This window comes from Carassius auratus, chromosome 38, assembly GCF_003368295.1.
Source record: "Carassius auratus strain Wakin chromosome 38, ASM336829v1, whole genome shotgun sequence".
Lineage (NCBI taxonomy): Eukaryota > Metazoa > Chordata > Actinopteri > Cypriniformes > Cyprinidae > Carassius > Carassius auratus.
In genome coordinates this window covers 12,447,784-12,472,164 of record NC_039280.1, presented here as the reverse complement: position 1 = coordinate 12,472,164, position 24,381 = coordinate 12,447,784, and the positions used below count along the sequence as shown (strand labels likewise).

Here is a 24,381-nt window from a genome sequence, read left to right as displayed (position 1 = left end):
CATGAAACGCGGGCACGATTTAATCTTTGATTTTATCAGTTTAATTAGGGCTGTGCAAAAAATCGAATGCAATTTTCATGCACATCTCCTCAGTACGCTCCTGTAATTAGAAGTATATCTCCAGCACGTGTGTTCAGATCAGGGTTGCCAGGTTTTCACAACAAATCCTGCCCAGTTGCTTCTCAAAACTAGTCCAAAACTAGAACAATCGCGCATCCAGAAGGTTCCCCGAAAAAAAAAAAATGCTTCCCGGGGTTAAAATATACGGTTTTTTTTAGCAGGGTTGCCTTGGTAAAATGTGCATTTAAGGGGCTAAATATCACGTTATTTGTATTGGGGTCGCTTTGACCCGCGGACATGAAAAACAACCACAGACTTGGCAACACCGGTTGGCATTTACTACACCGAGCCGTAATTGTTCTAATAATAATTGTTCCGTAATTGGGCGATTGTTCTAGTTTTGGACTATTTTAAAAAGCAACTGGGCAGGATTTGTTGTGAAAATCTGGCAACCCTGATCTGAACGCACGTGCTGGAGATATACTTCTAATTACAGGAGCGTCTTTACTGATGAGATGCGCATGAGATCGCATTCGATTTTTTTGGACAGCCCTAAGTTTAACTTTGTAATTGGTTTTGTTGTGACCACCTTAATTTCTTATAGCAACATGCATGTGGCTTGATTGTATACACTTTTGTTTTTGCAGTTTGTCCTCGTACAGATCGACCCTGTCCTGTGTGAGCTGTCGTCAGTATGGTGTTGTCCCGGAGCAGAGGGGGCTGGTGAGGGATGAGTCCAATGTGGCGGTCCGTTCCAAGCAGGCTCAACAGTTTGACTGGGCTTTGGCCAAACTAGACAGCTCTGTCCGAAGGACAGGCAGGGTCACCAAAACACTGCTGCTGCGTATCTTCCATGATATTTGCAGAACAGGTACTTGTCTGTTTGTTTAAAGATCTTTCTTGCATCCCCTTCCATAAATAGATCTCATGCATGTCATCTCATTTCTGAAATCACTTTTAATAGGATATCCAAGTGGAAATCAAGCCCTGTTGTTGCTGAGAAGCTGTGGCTCTCTGCTTCCTGAGGTTCCCTTGACCGAGCGCGTAGAGCTGTCACAACGGATCTGGGACAAGCTTCAAGAACTGGGTATGTGCTGAGACAATTGAACATGTTCCTCGTTGTACTTCTGAATCTGTGTTTTAAACTCTCATATTGCTGTTCACTACAGGTGCCACCTATGATGTAAGCCATTACAACGCCCTGCTTAAGACGTACCTGCAGAATGAGTTCAGATTCTCTCCAACCGACTTCCTTGCTAAAATGGAATCTGCTAATGTTCAGCCGAACAGGGTGAGTGGAATTGTAATAAAAGGTGGAGTAAACTATATAAATATATGTAAATACAGTATATATGTGTTTGTTTATTTATATGTTGCTACATCACAGCTTCAATGACAGAAAAAAAATGCCGAAATGCAACATTCACTACAAATATCTATTGATACGGCTTTAGACTGTAAGATTGGCACAAGCTGCAACAAAAACGATGCTATATAGATATATTGTCTTATCACTGATGATAGCTAGGAAATTTGATTGGAAACCACGTTTCTTGACATTTATATTATATTGTGACTGGCTAGGTGACCTATCAGAGACTCATTGCAGCCTATTGTGAAGTTGGCGACATTGAAGGTGCAAGGTGAGTTGGGATTTTTGATTTTCTTCCAATTGGTTTACCCTTGTGTGAATTCTGTAAAATTCTATGTAATACAAAATTGAAGTAACAGTGTTTATTTCACGACTTCTTGCAGTACAATCCTGGGCTTTATGAAGAGCAAAGACCTGCCCATCACAGAAGCTGTGTTCAACTCGCTGGTGACAGGTCATGCCCGCGCAGGGTGAGTGAGTGCACAGTGCTGTTGATTTGGTGCTTCTCTCTGTTTGGTGCCTTTGTGTTGACTGACTTGTGTTTGTACAGGGACATGGACAGCGCGGAAGGCATCCTATCGGTCATGAAAGGTGCAGGGATTGAGCCGGGCCCAGACACGTACCTGTCTCTCCTCAACGTGTATGCAGAGAAAGGAGATATTGCAAAGATTAAACAGGTCTGTTATTATGGGTGATGAAATGGACTCATCAAGAGAATGCGGTGTATAATGTTTCATTTATGTGTATAAATGTCATTATTTGTATTTTTAAGAGCCGTAGCATTACCAAAAGTCAAAATGCATGAATTGATTTTCTTGTTTATTTGTTTTTAGGTAATAATGATAGTTATATATCATATTTTGTCTCCTCTAGACTCTAGAGACGGTGGAGAATGCGGATATCCTTCTGATGGACAGAGATTTGATGCAGGTGGTTTTCAGTCTGACTAAGGCCAGCCATCAGCAGTATGTGCCTGAGATTGTGGAGCGCATGCGTCACGAGAGAGGATATGTGCCAGGTGTGTCTGCTGACTGCAGTGTCATGTCATGGAAGGGGAAGGGATATGAAACCATTCGCTTGGAATTTTGCCCTAAGCGCTTACCATAGAGGTCCACACTGAGCCATAATGGTCCCATATGTATTCAAAGCGGTATTCTATTTAAGTGTTTTAAATATGAACCCAAGCCAATTAGAGAAATGGGATGTATAAAATATTGATGCAGTGAGAGGTTGTTATGGGGTTTTGGGAAAGTTCTCAATAATTGATGAGAGATTTTTATTTTGATACTGACCCGTCCATTTGTTTCTATTTCCTCAGATGCTATGAACCTCTGCTTGAGTCTGATTACCCACGGACATGAAGAGACTGCGTTTTCTGTGCTAAAAAGCTTCACCGGTCTGCTGGTAGAGTCACAGACCAGTGATTCCCCAGACTTGGGAAACTTCTTTCTTCGCCACTGTGTCAATATGGAAAAGGTGATGAGAACCAACCTAAACATTTTTACAAGTGCATATTAAGTGTACATGTAATTTATAGGAATAGTTCACCACAAAAAGAAACATTTTGTCATTTACTTACCCTTATGTCGGTCCAAACCAGTATGAGTTTCTTTATTGAAACAGTTTTTGGGACCCATTGACTTCCATAGTAACTACAAAATACAATGGAAGTCAATGGGGACCATCATTAACTGTTTGATTACCAGCGTTCTTCAAAATATTTTCTTTTATGTTCAATACGAGAAAGAAACTTAGACAGGTTTGTAAATGATGACCAAATAAAAATTTGGGGGTGAACTATTCCTTTAAGTTGTTCTGAGACTGCTTAATATGATTAATGCTGTGTTCATTTGTATGTTTATGCCTTACAGCCTGTGGGAAACATAGTTGGGTTTTGCAAAGATCTAAAAGATTCAGGTCTGCACTCATCGCCGCTGCAGTTCACCCTTCAGTGCGCCCTGGAAGCTAAAAATACCGGTGAGGGCAATGATGATTTAAAGTTGAAAAACAAATCTTAATCGTTAGTTATAGTCTTTTCAAACCCCAGGCTTTTAATTCAAGTTTATTTTTCCATTTTAGTTTTTAGAATGTTTTGTTATTGTCGTGAAAATAGCCACTGATGCTGTTACAATATAAATGCATAATTCAAAGATATTAACCTAAGAAGAAAGATAACAAGGTGTTTGAAGTTTTTAAATATTAATACACAGGAGGATTATTTTAACAGGATTAAAATGATCCTGTGTTAAACTGTCTGGGCCCTGTTCTTTCTCTTTATTTTTAGTGTATCTGATAATCTCACAGCTCGATTAGTGAAATGTGCTTCATCATTTTAAGGTATGGCTGTTGAGCTCATGAGAAGCATGAAGGAGGAGGGCTTGCCTCTCAGACCTCACTACTTCTGGCCCCTGTTCACTCATTACCAGAAAGACAAGAACATTCCCGGTGAGTCCTGAGCTTCCAGCCTTCTTCTTAAACACAATGATCTGTACCGTCTTTATTGTGCACATTGAGGCCACATCTACTTCCATAATATAATGTATTTCCTATTGATATTCAAAAAGGAAGAATTTTCCAGGATTTGGAGTTATCCATCTGGATTGAATTGGATTGTGAAACGTTATAGTGTATTCACACCAAATGCACTTTTAATTATTCGCCTGAGTAGATTACACACAAAGTCAATGCAAAGCCACCAATAGAAGTGAATTTGCACCAGGCAACGCAAAATCTGCAACACTTTGCCATGAATGTGAGATATTCTTTCGCGCAAGTTCAAATATTTCAACTCGAGTGGAAAATTCACCCGATGTGAGAAAAAAAAAAAAAAACATCCCACGATTAGACTACAGCGAGGGACACGATGGGCATTACGACTGTCACTTTTGAGAAAAATCTAATTCAAATGGATATCGACTATCATGCAAAGTTTTCAAATATTAACTTATGTGAAGTGCTACTATGCATATCTCACAACATTAGGCTAAATGAAAAAAAAAAAAAAAAAACGTTTTATTTACAATGTTCCCCGTGGTGGAGAAGTAACTACTGGCTACTAGCTCTTATTCGCTTGATTTGGTCAAGGGCCTACGCTACAATACGTCCCTCTGCTGGATAAGATGGCAAAGAATAAAATAAAAAACAAACGGTCTAAGACTGTAAAAAATGCGCTACACATAGCATTTTAAAAACCTGATATTTTATTTATAGTTCGATTACGTATATAACGGAATATCGAATAAAAAGTGACAGCCCTAGTGGGCATATTCGCTTCGTGTTTGGTTTGAACACACCATTAGAGTAGTCTATTTATTTACTTTAGAAAAATTTGACACTCTTATTGGCACATAAATGGTGAATATTATTTCTTTCAATTTCTCTGTTCCAGACTTACAAATAATGTTCTGACAAAAGAGCATGTCCAGATAAATCCTGCTGAAATGGCAACAGCTAGTATAAAAACATTTCATTTTTAACCAATAGCCTTCATGAAACATGCAGGATCACTCTCACCTTTCTGTTCCTCTACAGGTTTTTATTTATTTTTTTGCTCCGTGTTGAAGTCTGCACTACGTGAAGGTTACATGACAGAATTTGTAGTGACTGGGTCTCATGTAAATGCGAGCGCTCTGAGGGAATTCACATTCAATTACGTGCGCCGCTGTGCACGGCCATGAAATATTTAGCGCCATGTCACATTCAGTCCACAGGTGTCACCAGCGGGCAGACACCCATCCCCCTTTCCACCCACCGGTTTTCCGTCCACCCGTTCACGAGTGCGGAGAGGGGGAAAAGTTTGCATTTTGATGAGGTGTGGATTTGGGCAGGCGAGTTTGAAAAAGCATATGCTAGCTTTGTCTCAGCAGCCGCGAGCGAGCGGTGCTTGTCAGACTCAAGAAGCAGTGCAGCTCATTGCTTGTGACATGGTGCGAGAAGAATGCCTTAGTTCCTCACATAGCACACAACAGGCTTTTACATCTGCATCTTGAACACTCTTTGCACTAGTCACATTTTGAAAATCCACGTTTTAACATCCACAATCACTGGATGCGGGGTTCTTGTAAATCACAGTAACTGCAGAGAGCCACTTTAGGCCTTCCATCAACTTTAATGATGGGAATCATCTCGAGGACTAGAGGTGGGAAGTGATCTTGCCATTTAGTTCCTCTCTATTTCTTCATATCATCTTTTTTCTGGAGCTTTCTTGAACTCGTTCTGGATTACATAAAACAGGGAGACTAAATCTGGATTCGTCTTGTTCTTACACATTCTGTTGTCAGATAATGTGTAGTAATAGCACTTAAAAAAAAAAAAAAGTATATATGCTATAACCGCATAACTGACCCAAGCAGACTACAAGATATACTTTTGGCTTTTTAAAATTTTAAAATCCATTTCACTTAAAAATTGAGCTTGTTGACAGTTTGAACTCTGACCTCTCCCTTTTAGTGCTTCTCTAGTAAGATAGACCGCAGTCTTGGTTACTTCCCGCACTTAAAGGTCAATCATCAAACCCAGTGATGTTGCAAACAGAAACTTGGAGGTCGCCCGAGAATTCATTGAACCAGATTTGTTCCATAAAAGCCCTCTCGCACACTTTCTGAATTGAGAGAAGTCTTGAATCGGCGGGTGATGTGACTGGATATCCATTTTCTATCCCCATTCACACGCTAACTATCAGCCAGCGCTGTCTGGGCCCACTTTTATGGCTGACAAATGGATCAATGGATTATTTAACAGCAAAACAGGTGTGCTTCTCTCATAAAAATGAAAGAATGAATAGACAGATGGCCCTCAGGCTCCATTGAGAAGAGAGTGTCTGGATGACTGTTTACGTTTGCTTGAAAGCAAAGAGCTACTGAGTTGCAAGAAAGGATGAATGGAGAAAGATGCACAGATGAGAATGAAATGGAGAGATGGGATGGATGGATGGAGCCTCCAGGTGCTTTACCTGGCTAATGCTCTCACACACCGGTTGCCGGCCGCTCCTGGTGCTAGATGCAGGTTTTAATGGCAGCTAAAAGCAGCTCTTATCTTTTATTCAGGTGTGTAGGTGTCCCCTGAGCATTGCGATACAGAGTGCTTAGGACCAAGGTGAAGAGTAAACAGAACACAAATCTCTAGTTCACATGTCCCCACACACACAAACGTTTGCCCGAGTAGGTCTAGAGACTGTTCCATATGCATGTGGTGCTTTAGGCAGGAGTGAAGGGCCCTGCTGGAGAGCCGGGCACAGGCCTGAATCCTCCAGGCCATGCCACTGGAAGACTGATGTGATCATTCGAATTATCCGAGTATTTTATTTCATTTGTTTATTAATGCTTTCAACTGAAGACCTGGTTCAGTGAATTGTAAACAGCCTTGGGCTTTAAGTCATGTTGCTGGTTTTAAAAAAAAAAATCACAGAAGAGGTATTGAATTAGTCTTAGTATTTCTTTCCCACATAATAGAAAAAATCTTTTTTATTTTTATTTTATTTTAAAAAAAAAATTTAAAACTAGAAATCATGGTTCAAATGTGTGATGCCGAGTCATTGCTTGGACTAAATGAACAGGTGTGATTTTTTTTTTTTTTTTTTTTTTTTTTTCATTTTTATAAAAAAATGTTGAATCTATATTTTCAAACCTATGATATATGACCCACATTAATTGCATAAATTCAAGAGCGAAAGAGAAGCTTTACAGGTAAAAAACAGGTTTCCTCTTTTTTTTGTGCTTTGCTTGTCGCCTGTATTAAGACCATAGAGTGTGCTATTTGCCGTTTAAGGCTTCATAAGAACTTGAGAGCCCTATTTTGCTCCATAGACTTCCAGCTTTGGTGCAGACGCAACTTTTGTATGTCATGAATTACATTTTAAGGTACACATGTTTGAATAAATCACTTTTTGTTTCCTGTCAGGTACTCTGCAAGCTCTGAGAGGCATGCAAGAACTGGGCGTCACATCAGACGTTGATACTTTTAGTATCTATATCCTACCATCTTTCCCATCAGTGGACAGTGCCCGCACTTCTCTTAAGGTTATTGTGCTGGATATGTCCGTGGCTTGTTGGTTCATGTGACCGGTTTGAAATACTCTCTAACTTGAGTTGATAATTGCAGGAGGCATGTATTGACGTGGACAGCAATATTTTGACTGCGGCAGAATTACGAACAGAAGGGTCACGTGGAAACCTTGCAGAGCTGTTCTCTCTGAGTAAGCATTAGCTTTCATGAAAATGTACCTCTTTTCCTTTTTCAACCACTCTCTACCTGTCTGTATATCACGTACTCTGTGGAGAGATTTTTTTAGATGTACCTTCTCTGTATGATAGTACTCATCACTTGGAGGCTAATTGCCGTCCATCAGGACTTCACATACATAGCCACTCAAACATCCACTCTATCAAGCAGCTACATGCCCATTTAAGTTATTAAAGAGTGAAAAAATTCTAAACATATATTGTGTGTGTGTGTGTATAAACACACACATATGCAAAATTAAGCAATGGAGTGAAGCTCCCTGTCTGACCAAGGTGAATGGGGACAGATGGTGTTGAATTATGGATGGTACTTTTCCCCTTCACTGTTGTGCCCCCTACTGTTCTTTTTTTGACTTAATTCCTATTGGTTTCATTTAAATTCAAAAGGAGTTTTAGTATTGGAATTACATTTAATTTTTTTTAACCCCAAAAGTTTGCCTGAAGGTCTAAATCCATAATAAGTCAACATACAGCTCACTAAGAAAATGAGTTTTAGTCACAATGTTAACTGTTTGTTAAAGTGTTATATGTTTGAGATGTTTCTGTTGTCGTGACATTCATCACATTCACGCTCTTGCAGTGTCTTCACCTGCTCTTCCAAACATTGACCTCAGTGCTTTCAGAGCCAGTCTGATCTCTGGATTCAGAGGGTAAGTAACGAAACAAACTTTGTTTGTTTGTTTGTGTGTGTATGTGTGGGCCCTATTTTAACGATCTAAACGCAAAGTGTAAAGCGCAGGTGCGCACTGTGTGTCCAAATCCACTTTTGCTATTTTAACGACGGAAAAAACAGTTGGCGCACCCAGGCGCATGGTCTAAACGGGTTGTCCCTATTCTCTTAATGAGTAATGGGTGTTTTTTGGGCGTAACTTGCAATAAACCAATCAGAGTCTCATCTTCCATTCCCTTTAAGAGCCAGTTGTGCTTGTGCCATGACGGATTTGCTATTCACACGGCGCAAAGACAGAACGCGTCTCCGAAATGAAACCGAGCTGCTCATGTGCAAGCAAATAGATAGCCTAATTCTGATACATGCGATGACTATCCATTAAGCTGCGTAGGTAGGCATTTATATATATATATATATATAGGGATTCAACATTTGTCATGTTTGTGTGCTGCTGTGTGTCCCTTTGTTTAATAAGCAGTGTGTACAAGCATTTTGGACCCGCCTTTACTTACACGCATTTTAAATGACAAAGAAAAACATTGTGCCAGATTTTAGACCAGGCTTGAGTTGGTCTATAGCGCAGTCTTATTTTCAGCTCCTTAAAATAGCAATGCGCCTGAACACACCTCATTTTTAGACCAGCACGCCCATGGGCAAATGGATTTGCTAATTAAACGACGTGGTGCTGGTGCGCAACCTAGCAAACACACTTGCGCTACACCTTGTGTCGCATTATGCTGGGTGTATTATAGAGCCCTGTGTGTGTGTTAGCTAGTAGAATTGGCTAGCCTTTTGGCTAGACAGCCACTCACCCGTCACCTCATGCATATGGACGCAGTTATCTCTAGCCCAGTTTACAACACTGGAGGAATGCAAATAGAGTTTGTCCTCTTTGTTGCTTTGCTTCTGATGCCCCTCTATCAGATGCTGAAAGATTACTAACTTTCCAGACTGCCGCTGATGGTGAGATGCAAAGACTCACATGGGCATTTTATCCATGAGCATGGCTGTCAGTGTTTTTTTTACCCCCCCGATGATCGCCTCATTCCTCAAACATACTCATAAACCTGTCATGGTATTTCATTTATCACATTATTTTCTTATGGTATCACTTAGTGCACTCACTCAGCTTACATCTAAAATCGATCCCATCATGCACAATAGTTGAGGACCAGTTCTGTTTTTAACTCTGATTTGAGCGCAGAGGCCGTAGGGCAGCAGATGCTGCTGTCCTCTGTATTTAGCAAAGCATTTAGATGTGAAAGCTGAGCACGGAGGTTGCCGGCAGCGATGGATGTCAGGTTTGTAATTGGGGTTGTCAAAAGGGTAGAGGGTGTTGTCAGGGCCCTGTCTCCTTAGCGACTTGCTCTTGTAATAATGAAGGTCAGGAGATAATTTAATCATTAAACAATGTTGAATCCCTGTTGTCTGCCGTCAACACTCCCTACCACTACTGCATCTTGATTGCATCTCAGCGTGTTGTCGGACTGTATGTAAATGTGCATTTGTGTATATATGTGACCACTGAGGCTCTTGAAAGCTCGTTTTTTAAAGATATATTATAAATATATTAATGATATTATATGATGGCTATATTATTATTACTTAAAACATATAATCATACAATATATAATAATGCACACTAAAGTTTTAGGTCAGCGAGTAAAAAAAAAAAAAAAAAAATATATATATATATATATTTTTTTTTTATTTAGCAAGGATGTATTAAATTGATCAAAAGTGACGGTAAAGAATATTATAATGTTACAAAATATTTTTATTTCAAATAAATATTGTTCATTTGAACTTTCTATACCGAAATATCAGAGAATCCTGTAGAAAATGTATTCCAGTTTTGGAATTTGCAGCAGTACTGTTTTTAACATTGATGATAATAAGAAATGTTGCTTATTCACCAAATTAGCATATTAGAATGATTTCTAAAGGATCATGTAACAATGGAGACTGGAGTGATGATGCTGAAAACTCAGCTTTCAGTTCATTTCAGTTCACATTTATTTAGATGGTTTCAAAGCATTCATATGCAGGCTTGGTATGCATCATAACATGTTTTAAATATATTATTACATATATTATTTTCTCATTCAAAGCAAGTTTTTCATTCAATTTTTGATTGCAGTGTCTATGTAATTATAAAAAAAAGAAAAAAAAAAGTTTTATCATGGGTGACTGGAAAAATCATGGAAATAAATCACAAGGATCCATTGGTCAGAAAAGTGTGAGGAGCTTGTTATATGTCACGCATATTATGTACTTGTTATGTTTGAAAGTTGCACTAGAAATGTTTTTGTCTGTCTGTATCATCTCTGATCCTCTACTGCCCCCTACAGGTTTAACAACGTGGAGCTTATGGCAAAGGTATTGAAACCAAATGATTTTAAGAAAGATTGTAAAAAAACAAATGAAAATAACTTTTGTTAAAGCGACCCTTTCATCTGCTGTTACAGATTACAGAGCTTCTCTATAAAGACCCTCGGTTCAATAGTGCTGACCCTGAAACTTCAGGTAAGTTGTTTGTTTAGCACTTAACATTCTCTATTTGCTTGTTCATATTTCTGTATTTAAAATTTATTTAAAATGAAAATCGTTAGAAAAGGGAGAATTTTCTTTTTCTTTTTAACTTTTTAGTTGATTTAAAGGTATAGTTCACCCCGAAATGTAAATTTTATCTGCTTACCTCCAGGGCATCCAAGATGTAGGGGACTTTGTTTCTTCAGTAGAAAACAAACAAAGATTTTTAACTCAAATGGTTGCAGTCTGTCTGTCTTACAGTATAATGTAAGTGGATGGGAATCATTGCTTTGAGAGTAAAACAATAAAACGTACACATTTGAGATATAGGTGACAGTAATGCACTTATAAGTCTGCAATCTGCTTTAAAGCAAGAAGAAGAAGACTCAATGTGACGTTGTGGTGAATCAGAGGTAAAAAAAAATGATGTAAATGCTGTTCAGTTTCTTGCACAGACCCAACGTTTTGTGTATTTACACATCAATGTATCATCACGAGTCGCAGGGTTTAATTTGGTTTTGTTTGTGTATATTTTATTTGAATCTCAAAGCCTTGATTCCCATTCACTTATATGACTGACACACTGCAACGGTTTGAGTTAAAATCTTGTGTTCTGCTGAAGAAATAAAGTCACCTACATCTTGGATGCCCTGGGGGTAAGCAGATAATCATCAAATTTCATTTTTGGGTGAACTATCCCTTTAAATGCTCCTGCACAATGACAAATTCATTCAAAGTGCGATATTTCAGTCTTTCAGTTAATGCCATAAATATTTTGTTAAAAATAGGTTTTAATAAACTGCAGCATGCCATACTAAACGATTTTTTTATGCTGCTTTATAACTTTTTTTATTCTCGTTTTATTTACATAATGTCCATGACAATCTTAGCTGATAGCCAGAATAATATCAGCTCTTGTGCTGGTTGATTTTTATTGCACTAGTAAATTTCAATGCCGATATGTCTTCGGAGCTGGTTTTACTGACAGTATCATGTGTGTGTGTGTGCACTGAGCTCTGTTGGCCCACTGGTAGTGATGGAGTGTATCCTGACAGCCGTACTTTGCATTAAGTGTGTGTGTCTGATGCAGTCTGAATAGTAGCCGTGTGCATGTTTATGTGTGTGCTGTCTGCTTGCTGACTCTGTGCTGAGTTAACAGAGCTTCCACGAGTGTTTATCGTCTCGCTGCACTGGAGCTGTCCTCTGCGCTGGTGTCCGAGCAGGTGGGAGCGATGGAGATGCTCTCTCTGTCTCATCCCATCACCGTGCACAATGCAAATGTGTGCGTGAGGCTGTCAGCTGCCAGCCACTTGTTAAAACAGACTTCAGTCAAGTCTGCAGAAAACTGCTTGTGTCAGCATAACACACACACTGTTTAAGAGCTTATTTGCTGGATTGCAGTATTTTTGTTGTACTGGTCCTACAGAAGCTCCCTTTGTGTATTTATATGACTCTATTAGTATATTTACAGAAAGTGACAAATTGGTTCTTCTCTCCTTTTTACAGAAAATGTGGCCTACTTCCTTTACAACCTGATTGATTCCATGAACGAGACCGAGGTGCACTCTAAAGAAGAGCAGATTAGGGAGTACTTCGGCCTGCTTAAGAACATGGTACGTAGGCAAACACTCGAGCATAGTGTCGTGAACCACTTGGTAGGCCTGTTAAAGCGAATCCGTCTAGGACCCCAGCACAATGCCTTATGATCAGATAAAAACATACAGTATGTACACTGTCTTTCACAATGTGGGATCAATGAGTTGCCTCAGCACGTATGCATTAAAAGTGAAAACTTAAGTTATAAAAGCTATTTAACACAAAGAACAAGAAAAGTTTAATTCTGCGTTTACAGTTTTGATTGTTTGCTATAAAATGTAACATTATTCCAAATACTAGGGGTGCTCCGATCATGATCGGCCGATCGTTAATGCGCATCTCGTCAGTAAAGCCGGTTCTCTAATCAGCGGTTAATTCCATCAGGTGCGTGATTTCACATAGAGCAGCTGTTACTACACAGAGCCGTTGTTAACTGAGAAGATGCGCCAAAAAACGCTGAAAATGAAGTGGATTTGCGCATCTTCTCTATTAACAACGGCTCTGTGTAGTAACAGCTGCTCTATGTGAAATAACGCACCTGATGGAATTAACAGCTGATTAGAGAACCGGCTTTACTGACAAGATGCGCATAACGATCGGCCGATCGTGATCGGAACACCCCTACCAAATACATTAGTGAATAGAATAACATGCGTACAGAAGCACTTGAAGCTAGCTAAAGATCATTTGTTACTTTGTTAGATCAGAGGTTACTCGATGTTAATGATTTATCTTCTTTCAGAATATCAGCATCTCGCTCAACATCTTCAGAGGAATCAGGAACATTCTGGAGTCCTACCAAGTTCCAGAACTGGTCAAGGTATTTTATAAATAGTGTTGCTTGCAAAGACAAAGTATAGTGTTTTATACTTGTAGATTTTAATCTGACACCATTTCCATAGCTTTCAGCAAAGAATTATACTAAAATTCAACATTAGAGGTAGAAAACACATTGTGCATTAATTAGCATTAACTAATTAAATAATTGCATAGCAACACCCTGGCATCACAGAGATTCTTGCATGGCAAAGCCACTAAATATTTTCTTCAAAAACGTTACAAATCTGTTTTTGAAGAAAGATTTTGAGATCTGTAATGGTACATTTAATAGAGCAGGTCTTTTTTTTTTTTCTTTCAGGATGTTCTTGCTCTTGTGGATAAAAAGGACAATGGGTTGGAGACTGATGCAACACTGCTTAGAGTAAGTATTTGTATGTATATATTCTGTAACCAAAAGTGCTCAATCGATGAGCTGAGCTGTGTCAGTCAGATAAACTCATGTTTTTGTTAGGGATTGGAGGGAAAACTTTCATTCCTGGAGAAGACCCTGGCAGAGCTGAAGGCTGAGGGCAAGCCTGCCAGCTCCACCCTCAAAAAAGTCATCACTGTCCTGTGTTCTGAGGAGGTGAGTTCTATTGTTCTCATAAATAGCCATCAGTATATTTAGTGTTATGGACACTGATTTCTGTTTTTAGAGACATTTTTAGTGGTCAGCTGATTTGATTGAAGCTACTATGCACCTTATTTTGAATGCATGTGTGGATTTGGACATTGTTAACGTGAATGTGCAAGACTTCTTCTGCTAGTGGCTTATGAAGTCCTGCACATTCACAGAAAATTGCTTGGTTCCACATGATAAAATATGGTGGACATTGGTCTGTCACTATTACCATTCAAAACCATTCGCCAGTATTTGTGTATACATGTTTGCAGTTCATTTTTTCTGTAACTTTATATTTTTCATTAGAAACTGGAGCGAGCTCTTGAGCTAAAAACTCAGTATGAAACTGATATGACTCCTGCCACATATGCCATGCTCATCAACTTGTGCTGCCGCCATGACAATGCTGAGGAAGCCCTCAAGCTAAAGATGGAATTGTAAGTTAGTCGTACACATTATCACCGTCATACAAACATTCTTGTTTTGCTTTGTGAACAGTTAAATGAACCGTTCACAGAGTAATTAAAATATCATTAGTCATATCATTCCACAATTGTAACACCTTTCCATAAAGCACAAGGGTATTTTTGAAGAGCATTCTGGTTGCTTCATTACAATGAACAGAGATGGAGCATTCAAGCTTCATAAAGGATGCAAAAGCAGCATAGAAGTAGTCCATGCGACCAAGTTCATATCTTCTCTGATGATGTGTGCAATATAAAAAAATAAAGATTGTATTGATTTCTGTTTCATGCCGACTTCAACCAGTGAGTTCATATTGTTCTAAACAGATGATTTAGACCAGTTTTGAGAACTAAATCAACCAAGTCATTCATATCTGGCTTCATTGAATGATTCTTTCGCATCTATATTTCTCTCATGCATGCTCATTAACATACAAATTAGAGTGAATGTTAAAATGATCAGTGAATAATAATTTTAAATTTTTTGCTTTTAGTCAGACAATCACAGTCCTATATGAGTCATTTCAACCACTTTTTTGGTGTTTATTATTAATTTAATTTAAAGTGGCTTCTATAATTGTAAAAAAAAAATATATATATTTCATTAATTGCGTCAAAAAAACAAAGAGGGTGAGCAAATAATGACAGTTTAAGTCTCACGTGAAGTATCCCTTTGAATTTGAAACATCCACAGCACAAAGAATGTGACTTTAAAAATCATTTGTCAACCTGTGTTTACTCTTCTATGGCATTTCAGGGCACGCAAGGACTCTGAGGCAGCGCTGGATGCTCAGAAATATGTGGCCTTGGTCCGAGTGCTATCCAAACATGGCAAGCTGGAAGGTTAGTAGTCGCGTCTGTGCCCGTGTGAAAGCGTCAGGCCCTGTTGAAATATTTACAGACGCCCTCTTATTTTCATCATCCCGGATTAATGAAATAATTTAGTTTAGTTTGTCACAAAAAATTCTGGGCTGTCACATTAGGTGTGCCTTGCCTTACTTTTTAAAACACCTAGGACATCAAGGTACCAATGAGCATTTTGCATTACTTATCACGGCACTAGCAAAAGCTTGCTACTTGCTTAATTAGTTTCTTAAATGCGGCGTTCAGCGTTTGCGGCCGTGAGAGTGCATCTACGTGCAGAAGTGAGGTCCGAGACACCTGTCTATCCTCATGGGGACATTAATCAGCCATTATCTGAATTCCACGGTGGATTTCTCCATGCTCATGTAAGACGCAATTACAATAAAAGTGTTTCCTCTTTGCTTTGTGCACACAGTGATGGTGAAAATACACGCTCCGTCTCTCTTTTCACGATGCGTGTCATTCTTTAGCTGCCCCCTCCCTCTCGCTCGGACTCATCCTGTCACCAAGCGAGGGAAAATTACAGGACCGGCTGCACTTTAACAGAATTACCGAAATCCGTCCTGATACTAATGGCATATCATGGCAGGGAAAGTGCTTGAATATTTCACACACACACGCACATTTGCATGTGAATTCAGGCGAAAGTGTGTGATGAGGGAAGTGTGTGTGTATGTATATGTGTGTCCATCAGAGCGAGCCGGTGGCCATTAGTCCGCCGGTGTGCGCTTGGAGCTTGTCATTCACTTTAACACACCTCAGCGCCCCAGCCTGCCCGCATCTCCGCCACAACCTGATCTGCTTGAAGATCATGACTCGTGGCACCTTAGCGCACTGGCTGGCCTGGCTTTTAATGGCCTTGTTTTTGTATGAATCCCTTTCCACGCCTCTTGTTCTTTCCTCCTATGTTTTTTTTTCTCTTGTTTCCTTGCATTTGATACAGACTTCATAAAACGCCGTTGCCGGTTCACGGGCTGGTTGAAGGCCGTGGAATGAGCTAGAGGACTAATGGGCTGTGTGATATTTGTTTACCTCCGTGTGTGTGTGTGTGATATCAGACAGTGGGCCGGGATGCTTCGCTGCTAGCTGTCCTTTCGGGCCCATTTCCCACCAGCAGCTGATTGGGTGTGATTAGTGGTTCTGTCAGAAGAGAAGAATTGCCGTCACAGAGCTTTCTCATATGGCTGAAGTTCAGCTTAGTTGCTGTTTGTGGTCCAGCGATGTGTGAACTGTGCTCTGTATGACCAGTGAGTGGTCTGAGGGGCTTAATTTGGGACTCAGAAGTTTGTCTTGCTCACTCATCCATAAGCTCAGGACACACTCATCAGGAAGTCCTAGTATTGTGCAGAAGTTTATACACTTTGTGGCCATTGTGACACATTGAGCTATGAAACCTTAAGGGGTTAGTTTAAACTTTGCTTTCTTTGCTCCTGTAAACAAATGCGTGAAACTAGAATATGTCATGCACATACATCCTAACATCAGCTTGTTAGGTGTATAAGACACCTGTCCACACAATCTGTATCTTCCATTTCAACCTCTCTCAAAACCATGGGCAAGACCCAAAGAGCTGTCAAAGGATGTCAGAGACAAGATTGTAGATCTACACAAGGCTTGAATGGGCTACAAGACAATCAGCAAAAAGCTTGGTGAGGAGGAGACAATTGTTATCATTGCGATATTTCAGAAATGGAAGGAACCCAAAACGACCATCAATCAGCCTCGGTCTGGAGCTCCGTGCAAGATCTTGCCTTATGGGGTAAGGATGATCACAGATGAATTTGATTTGATCATGAGAAAGGTGAGGGATCAGCCCCCCCAACTATACGGGGGGAGCTTGTTAAGGATCTTAAGGCAGTTGGGACCACAGTCACCAAACAAAACATTGGTAATACACTAACACGATTGAAATCCTGCAGTACCTGCAAGGTCCCCCTGCTCAAGACATTTGAATTAAATGTTTAGCCAACAAGGTTTAGATTGCACTGTGAAGTGTAAAAAAAAAAAATCCATCAAACCATTAGATATAATGCATAAAGTACATAAGTTATGATTTTGTTTAATTACATTATGTAATTGAACCATTTGTTTAATAAAACCATATTTTGATAATTTATGTGAACCAATTAATATTGTATTTTTGCTATTAAATATGGATTTTAAGTCATTTAATGGTCTAGTTCACCCTAAAATTAAAATTAGCTTGTGTTTTACTCACCCTCAGTGCATTCTAGGTGTATGTGACTTTCTTCTTTAAGATGAAATCCAGTCTGAGTTATATAAAAAATTGTCCTGGCTATTCCAAGCTCTATCATTGCAGTCAGCGGAAGTTGCAGTTGAACAGTCCACAATAAAACGTGTCCCACACGTTTTCGAGGGGTGAATAAAGCCATCCTGTAGTGAATGAATCCATGCGTTTTTGTAAGCAAAATATTGATATTTTAAATCTTAATAAACATTTTCTCTCGCTTCCGGTTTCTGTCATACGGGGTAGCCGTGCCGGTGCATGACGTAGCATGTTGGCATTGCGTGATTATTGACGAACACGGAGAAAGAACATAACAAAAATGACATTCATGAACAAGAAGTACAAACCGAGGATTTGCAAAGAAAAATGTAGGAGGATTTCAAAATAAATCAAGATGAGACTGGTTTTCCTATGCTAAAACTTGCGAGACTAGCATATCTCAGTGGCACACTTGCTGCGCATACGGGTTGCATCATCCGCCAAAACGAGAACTGAGAGAAAAGTGTATTATGTTTGAAATATTTCTTATAAAAACGTATGGTTTTGTATTGTATTAAAGATATGCATGACAATCGCAGCTTCTGCCTTATCACAATTTGATTAATTTTGCAGCCCTAACTCATACATGTTTATGGTAGTTCTGTCTAGGAAATTTTCTTTTGAATGTAAGGGTTGATTTCTTTATAGAAAAAATTCAATTAATTTTTATTTTTTTTTGGCTTGAGTACTTGAGTAGAATACTTAAAAGTACTTTAAAGCAAATGTGTCCCTTTCTGACTTTCATCCAGCTTTAGCACATGACATAACCTCCTTTTATATGGCTGAAATGTTGTACTATATCAGTGTGCTCTGTACACAATGCTTGCAAAGCCCTGGGCTGTTAGAAAAGTACATGGTTGAGTGCTTAGAGCGACGGCCCAAGAATCAAGAGGTTGTTAGTTCTAATCCCCTCGTGGGTATCGCTGTCACGACGCCCTTCGGCGATCCACTTAACCTCCATTGCTTCAATTCATATCCAGCTGTTAACACATAACATGTGGCACTTTTTAGACAAGAGCGCTTCTTAAATGACAAGCCTTTATTTAAATGGGCTGACTGCTGGGATCTTGATAAAACAATCCTCAAAAATTAAAAAAAGAAGTAAAGGATGAGATCTGTGCCCGAATAACAGCGTGAGTGAGTAGATAAGTGAACAGAGCTTTATCATACAAAAGCAGCCTCTTAAAAACTCAGCATGACCCTGCTGAACCTCCTGTTCCCCGCTTCACTGTTCCTTTTGGCTCATCACTTTTCCTGACAGTATGGAGCTCTGCACTGGATTTGCATAACAACAGGAGAAAAATTGCAGGGTGATGAAGTGACAGATTGGAATTTGTGGGCTAAAACAAGCTGGCTGTCTCTGTTTGAGTGTATGTGCACGTGTGTGTGGAGACTGAACTGAACTGTGTTAATGTAGGTCGGCGTGCATTGTATATTTCCATATGCATACCGTTACTCTCCATACTTGAGGTCCTAGTTATTGTCAAAACACTGTAGGAATACTTGTTGGGAAAAGTGAGGGATTTTTTTTTCTGCTGAAATTCACAGTTTGATGCAACTGTAAGTGGGCATTTGTAGATTGATTTCCATCTGTGCAGTCTCTGTGGGTTCGTACGATTTGTTGCCAAGGCTGCATTTAATAGTTCAAAAATACAATAAAATTACCACTTAAAATAGATGTTTCTAAAAGAAGTTATTCCTGTAATGCAAAATTGAAGTCTCAGCGGTCAGTACTCCAGTCTTCAGTGTCACACGATCCTTTAGAAATCATTTTAATATGAAGATTTGGTGCTTAAGAAACATTTCTTATTATTAGTGGTGTTGAAAACAGTTGTGCTGCTTAATGTTGTGTAAAGATTAATAGGAAGTCTTGAGTTTCATGTAGGAAAACAGCATTTATTATTGAAATATAAATATTTTGTAATATTATGTGTCTTTACTGTCACTTTTAATCAATTTAATGCATCCTTACTGAATAAAAGTATTAATTAATTTAAAAAAAAATATATTGCAGTGGAAAGTGTTTAAGAACTTTGCATGAATTAGTCAATATAATTGCAGCTGTTTGGTGACGCTAGTAGGATGGAAATTTTATATTTCAACTTCAAAAGTGATGTTTTAAATATTTTTTTTTCTTTTAAAATATGTTCCGCATATTAAAGGGTTAGTTCACATGCTTTATATTAATTATATTATTACTTGTTTTATTGATTTTATTAACTGCTTTTCACTTCAGTGATATTTTAGTGGCATTTGTGTTCAAATTAAGCTAATATAATTCATGCTTTCCAGGGAAAGAATAAATACTGTTGTGTTAAGTTTACTGACACCGCAACAATTGCTCAACCATTCAGTTTTTGGGTGGGACTGTTTATCAACCAATGGCAAGTGCTCAAGAAATGGTACATTTTGCAATATGCTAATGGCATGAAAACTAGCATGTTATCTACGTTAAGTACTATGAACCGCAGTACTGCTGTGAGTCATGGGAATTTGGGAGTTTGCCTGACTGCCTGTGGCCAGAGCTGACTCCCACATGCACACAGCTGTGATGATGGTATCCTCATTCTCTGTCGCTCTCTCTCGGTTCTAGATGATTAGTATCGCCAGTGCAAACAGGCCCTATCGGTATCAGCCCATTAGCTAGCCTCTAAACAGCGCGTAAACACATCTTAATTATCTGGCTTGGTGACAGAGCAGCTGTGGAGGTGGACCCTCTCCCCTCTGCCAGATGGGAGCATCGCCCAGTAAAAAGCCTCCATTACAGTAGCGAAGCTGCAGCGTATCCACGACCAGAGCCTGCCGAGTTCACGCCGGGCACTCGCCGCACACCTATAATTTCCCGGCATGCTTTCGCAAGGAACCGTGAAAAAAAAAAAAGCCTACTATTGTGGGGGCCTCCATAATTGTAGTCTCGTTTAGAAATGCAAGTAGTAATTAGCGGCGAATTGGCATTATACGGCAGCATTTGCATCCCCGCTGGGTGTAAAATGTTGTTTTAATAGCGGTTTGTTTTCCCCACATGAAATTATCTAAGGGGGCTTTTATCACCTCTTCCCCTCTCTCACTCGCTCTCGCGCACTCTCGTCTGGCGCCGGCCCATCGGGGGACGGCTAAGCACACAGATATACACTAAATCTCCACAAGTCTGTGGAACAGTCAATGAGACGGTTAAACCTTTGTTTGCACTTGTGATTTATGAAACTGCGCCCTGAGTACCAAGTAACCACTATACACACGTGTTGTGTACCATTTAACTAGTTGCATGTAAAGGATTCATTAATTAGTAAAATGTAATTATATTGTAATTGGCAACCCACTAAAACTTGTTGAATTAAAAAAATAACAAAATCGACATAATCGAGTTGACTTGATTTGAAGTAGTGAGTCATTGGAGTCAAGTGGTTAGAGAGTTTGACTCCTAACCCTAGGGTTGTGGGTTCGAGTCTCTTGCCTTTGAGCAAGGCTCCGAACCCCAAACTGCTCCCCGGGCGCCGCAGCATAAATGGCTGCCCACTTTGGATGGGTCAAATGCAGAGCACGAATTCTGAGTATGGGTCACCATACTTGGCTGAATGTCACGTCATTGTTGGATAACTGGTCAAAATATATGACCACTGATAGGCCATCACTGATATTTTGTCTAATCTATCTTTCTCTCTTTTTCTCAATCTCTGGTGATGTCATACAGAGGCGATAGACATGCTGAAGGAGATGAAGGAGAAAGATGTGCAGTTAAGGGACAGCACAATCAGCTTGCTCACTCTCACGATGAACACGGCTGCGATGAAAGGAGATGCCAACACGATTCGACGCCTCCAAGAGACGATCTTCACTTTGGGCCTGGCCAAACCATCCAATAATCTCTGCTCACCCCTCATCTCTTGCTATCTGGAGAGGTGAGTTGGTAAAACTTTGGTAACTTGCCAGACTTTGCGCTGTTCTTGTCTGTGTGTAGCACCTACATAATAAATAAAAATAATAGTAATAAAATTTAGTTATGCATAATTAAAAGGCAACTACTCGGAGCACTCAAGGGCAACTTAAAATAGTGTTTAAGGAAATAAAAATCCCCAGTTTGTAATGTTTTAGTATAGAAAAAAACATTAATGTGACAAGACTATAATTTATTTAACATAACTCGTGTCGTAATAACACAAATTTAGAAAACATTCAAACCATTCCTTCAGCTCAAAACGGACTTGGGAAGGTTAAATTTATATGCAGATTTTGAATCTACTGAAGTCCTCCACCTCCCCAGCTCCACCTGTATGGATCTGCTACGGGATATTTTGTATTCTATTTGTGCAGCAGCAGCATACTCACAGCACCGTATTAGTGTATGTCAAGTCACATTTATTTATGTAGTGCTTTTAACAATACAGATTGTATCAAAGCACTTTACAGTATTTAATAGGAAAATAGTGTGTCAATAATGCAATTTTCAGTTAAAGGCAGATCATCATTGTATTCAGTGATGTCATTATCTGGCTCAGTTCAGTTTAAATAGTATCTGTGCAATCAAGCCAACAGTAGGTGAAGGTGTTTTGCCTTCTAAAGGAAATAAACTATTGTATGTATTGGCAGCAATACTCTACAACAGCAGCAGCAATTTAGATCTATTCTGCCAAGACCAAATACATAAACATTGTCACATGCATTGAGATGTGTCATAACAGAACCTAATTACACAATTTTGGTGCAAGAAACCTTGACTAGCATTAAAAAAGGATATCAGCCAAAAAAAGAATTGGTTGACCCCAAACAAGTTTGGAAACAACATGAATATAATCTGAAAACAAACATTAATAACAATGTCCGATTGTAAAGGGCAGAGCTCCACTCCTCCCTAAGCTTGTCGTTTCACTGTTCATTTCATATAATCTGTCATTACCTTGTAGCAAAATGCAGCATGGTGGGAAAAGGAATTAACTTCCACAAGTTTGGCCCCTCTTTCCAGCCCCCCATCCGTTCAGGTCTATTTGTAAGAGCAGCTTTTAAGCAGATCAACTAATTTGCATGTTAATTATGCACCCTGTGCTAATTACTGGATTTGCCTGGGCCATGCGGTGCACTGCGTAAGTGCCTTTCCCCCTCCCTGCTGTGGGATATTGAGGTTGGCAATACACCTTCACTGATAGCGCTAGAGTCAACACACACATACGCATACAGGCGTTCGAGGTGCCCCACCGAGACTGTTTGTTTTTCTGTCACACGAGTGCCACAACCACACTGGCACATGCACGCTTTAATTGCTGCCTTGTGTGCGATAAGGTTTCCAATTTAGCTCAGGTTCATTAAGGAGCAGATACGGAGAGATCAGAGTGACTCTCAGCAGAGACTCTGATAAACTGTGAACGTTAACATCACACGCGCACACACACACACACACACACTCACGCAGTGACTGGCAGCCACACATTCCAGTGGGAGAGAGCCGTCTCAGAGCTAACAGCAGCCAGGCTGCATGGATACAGCCTCCGCTAGCAACTCTGTACTACCTGTCTGATTTGTCTATAATATACTGTAGTCATATTTAAATAAAAGATAGTCCGAGTATCTTTACAGTATATAAGGACTAAAATATTGTTCAAAGACAGAAAGGATTATGCAAAAATTCACATTTATTCATGCTTGTGAAGCATGAAGTGATTGAATTCTACAGAATGGATGTCAGTTTGGTGAAAGTGAAATTAGCTAAAATATACAGTTAACACGCATTTTATTTATTCTTAATTATTTGTAAATTGCCTTTTCATTTTAGTTTTAATAATTGTTTGTGCTTCTGTCAATAACTTTTCTTTTTTATTGATTTGATTGTTTAAAATATTTATGTTCAAGTTTAATATGTTAAATCCGTTTTAATTTTAGTTTACTTAAACTTTAGTTCAGTTAGGCAAGGCAACATTTCAAATTTTATTTATTTTTAAGTTGTTTTCTGATCTTTTATTTCAGATTTATAGTGTGATTTTTTTATTGTTTTAGTGTGAGCTTTTACTTTTAACATTAACATTACCTGATTGTATTCATTATATTTACTGTATAACTCTTGGCAGATAAACATTAGATATACAGTAATATTAATTTAGTTTGACTGGGAAGCTAAATTTTAATCAAAATAATGTATTTTTTAGATATAAATTTTTAGGTGATGTAATATAAATACTCTGTTGTTGTATGTTTTTTTTTTTTTTTGTCAGTAACTGTATTTAGATTTTGGTAAATGATATTACTACTAAATTCCTTTGGTTTTAACCAAAGCAGCATGAAGTTGAATCAGAACTTGTGATGCACATTTGTTATACATACACATACCATCGATAGATAAAAAAATCAACCCGCATGAAGTGATGCTTTGTCCAATCCGGCCTTCCACCTAAAATGTGTTTGGCACCCTTGCTATCGACAGATTTTTTTTATTTTATCCAGCATTCTCTCCATTCTGCCCTCATCTCTCTCTCTCTCTCTCTCTCCTCTCGTCTCTGTCTCCTCTTTGGTCTGGGCTGCGCTAAAGAGGACAAAGCGGTGTGTGTCAGTGTCTCGTCAGCATGTCAACTGTAATGACTTAATGAACACTTCTCAATGGGATTAACTCTGACAGCCGTCAGCCCGTCTCCACGACCACAGCAGCCGCCGCTCCCGAGCCGTATTCTCCGTCTCTGATGAGCCTAACAAAGGGAATTGCCAGAACTTTTTTTTTTTTTTCATGGAAGGGATATTTTTGAAAGACAGGAACTTTAAAAAAGAGGGAGGGGATGTTGAAGTCTGACAGATGTTTGTTTTAAATGGAGACACGTGCATATATAGTGAGGAACGACAGTTTCGGGAAAGTTTAAAGCGCGACTGTTTACATTTA

At 39.2% G+C, this 24,381-nt stretch overlaps 1 protein-coding gene across 1 annotated transcript in view; it reads left to right on the top strand.

Annotated features, from left to right (window-relative positions):
* LOC113057116 (leucine-rich PPR motif-containing protein, mitochondrial-like) overlaps nucleotides 1–24,381 on the top strand; it is a 47,725-nt gene that overhangs the window by 1,821 nt on the left and 21,523 nt on the right. Inside the window, exons 2-23 of the mRNA XM_026224220.1 lie at nucleotides 708–931; nucleotides 1,025–1,147; nucleotides 1,230–1,351; nucleotides 1,645–1,703; nucleotides 1,816–1,902; nucleotides 1,983–2,109; nucleotides 2,306–2,450; nucleotides 2,751–2,908; nucleotides 3,304–3,409; nucleotides 3,770–3,877; nucleotides 7,331–7,449; nucleotides 7,532–7,625; nucleotides 8,252–8,321; nucleotides 10,693–10,720; nucleotides 10,810–10,867; nucleotides 12,380–12,486; nucleotides 13,212–13,289; nucleotides 13,608–13,670; nucleotides 13,761–13,874; nucleotides 14,217–14,347; nucleotides 15,132–15,217; nucleotides 21,217–21,424. Coding sequence (XP_026080005.1) covers nucleotides 708–931; nucleotides 1,025–1,147; nucleotides 1,230–1,351; nucleotides 1,645–1,703; nucleotides 1,816–1,902; nucleotides 1,983–2,109; nucleotides 2,306–2,450; nucleotides 2,751–2,908; nucleotides 3,304–3,409; nucleotides 3,770–3,877; nucleotides 7,331–7,449; nucleotides 7,532–7,625; nucleotides 8,252–8,321; nucleotides 10,693–10,720; nucleotides 10,810–10,867; nucleotides 12,380–12,486; nucleotides 13,212–13,289; nucleotides 13,608–13,670; nucleotides 13,761–13,874; nucleotides 14,217–14,347; nucleotides 15,132–15,217; nucleotides 21,217–21,424 — 2,415 coding nt within the window. The remainder of the gene's footprint in view (nucleotides 1–707; nucleotides 932–1,024; nucleotides 1,148–1,229; nucleotides 1,352–1,644; nucleotides 1,704–1,815; nucleotides 1,903–1,982; nucleotides 2,110–2,305; nucleotides 2,451–2,750; nucleotides 2,909–3,303; nucleotides 3,410–3,769; nucleotides 3,878–7,330; nucleotides 7,450–7,531; nucleotides 7,626–8,251; nucleotides 8,322–10,692; nucleotides 10,721–10,809; nucleotides 10,868–12,379; nucleotides 12,487–13,211; nucleotides 13,290–13,607; nucleotides 13,671–13,760; nucleotides 13,875–14,216; nucleotides 14,348–15,131; nucleotides 15,218–21,216; nucleotides 21,425–24,381) is intronic.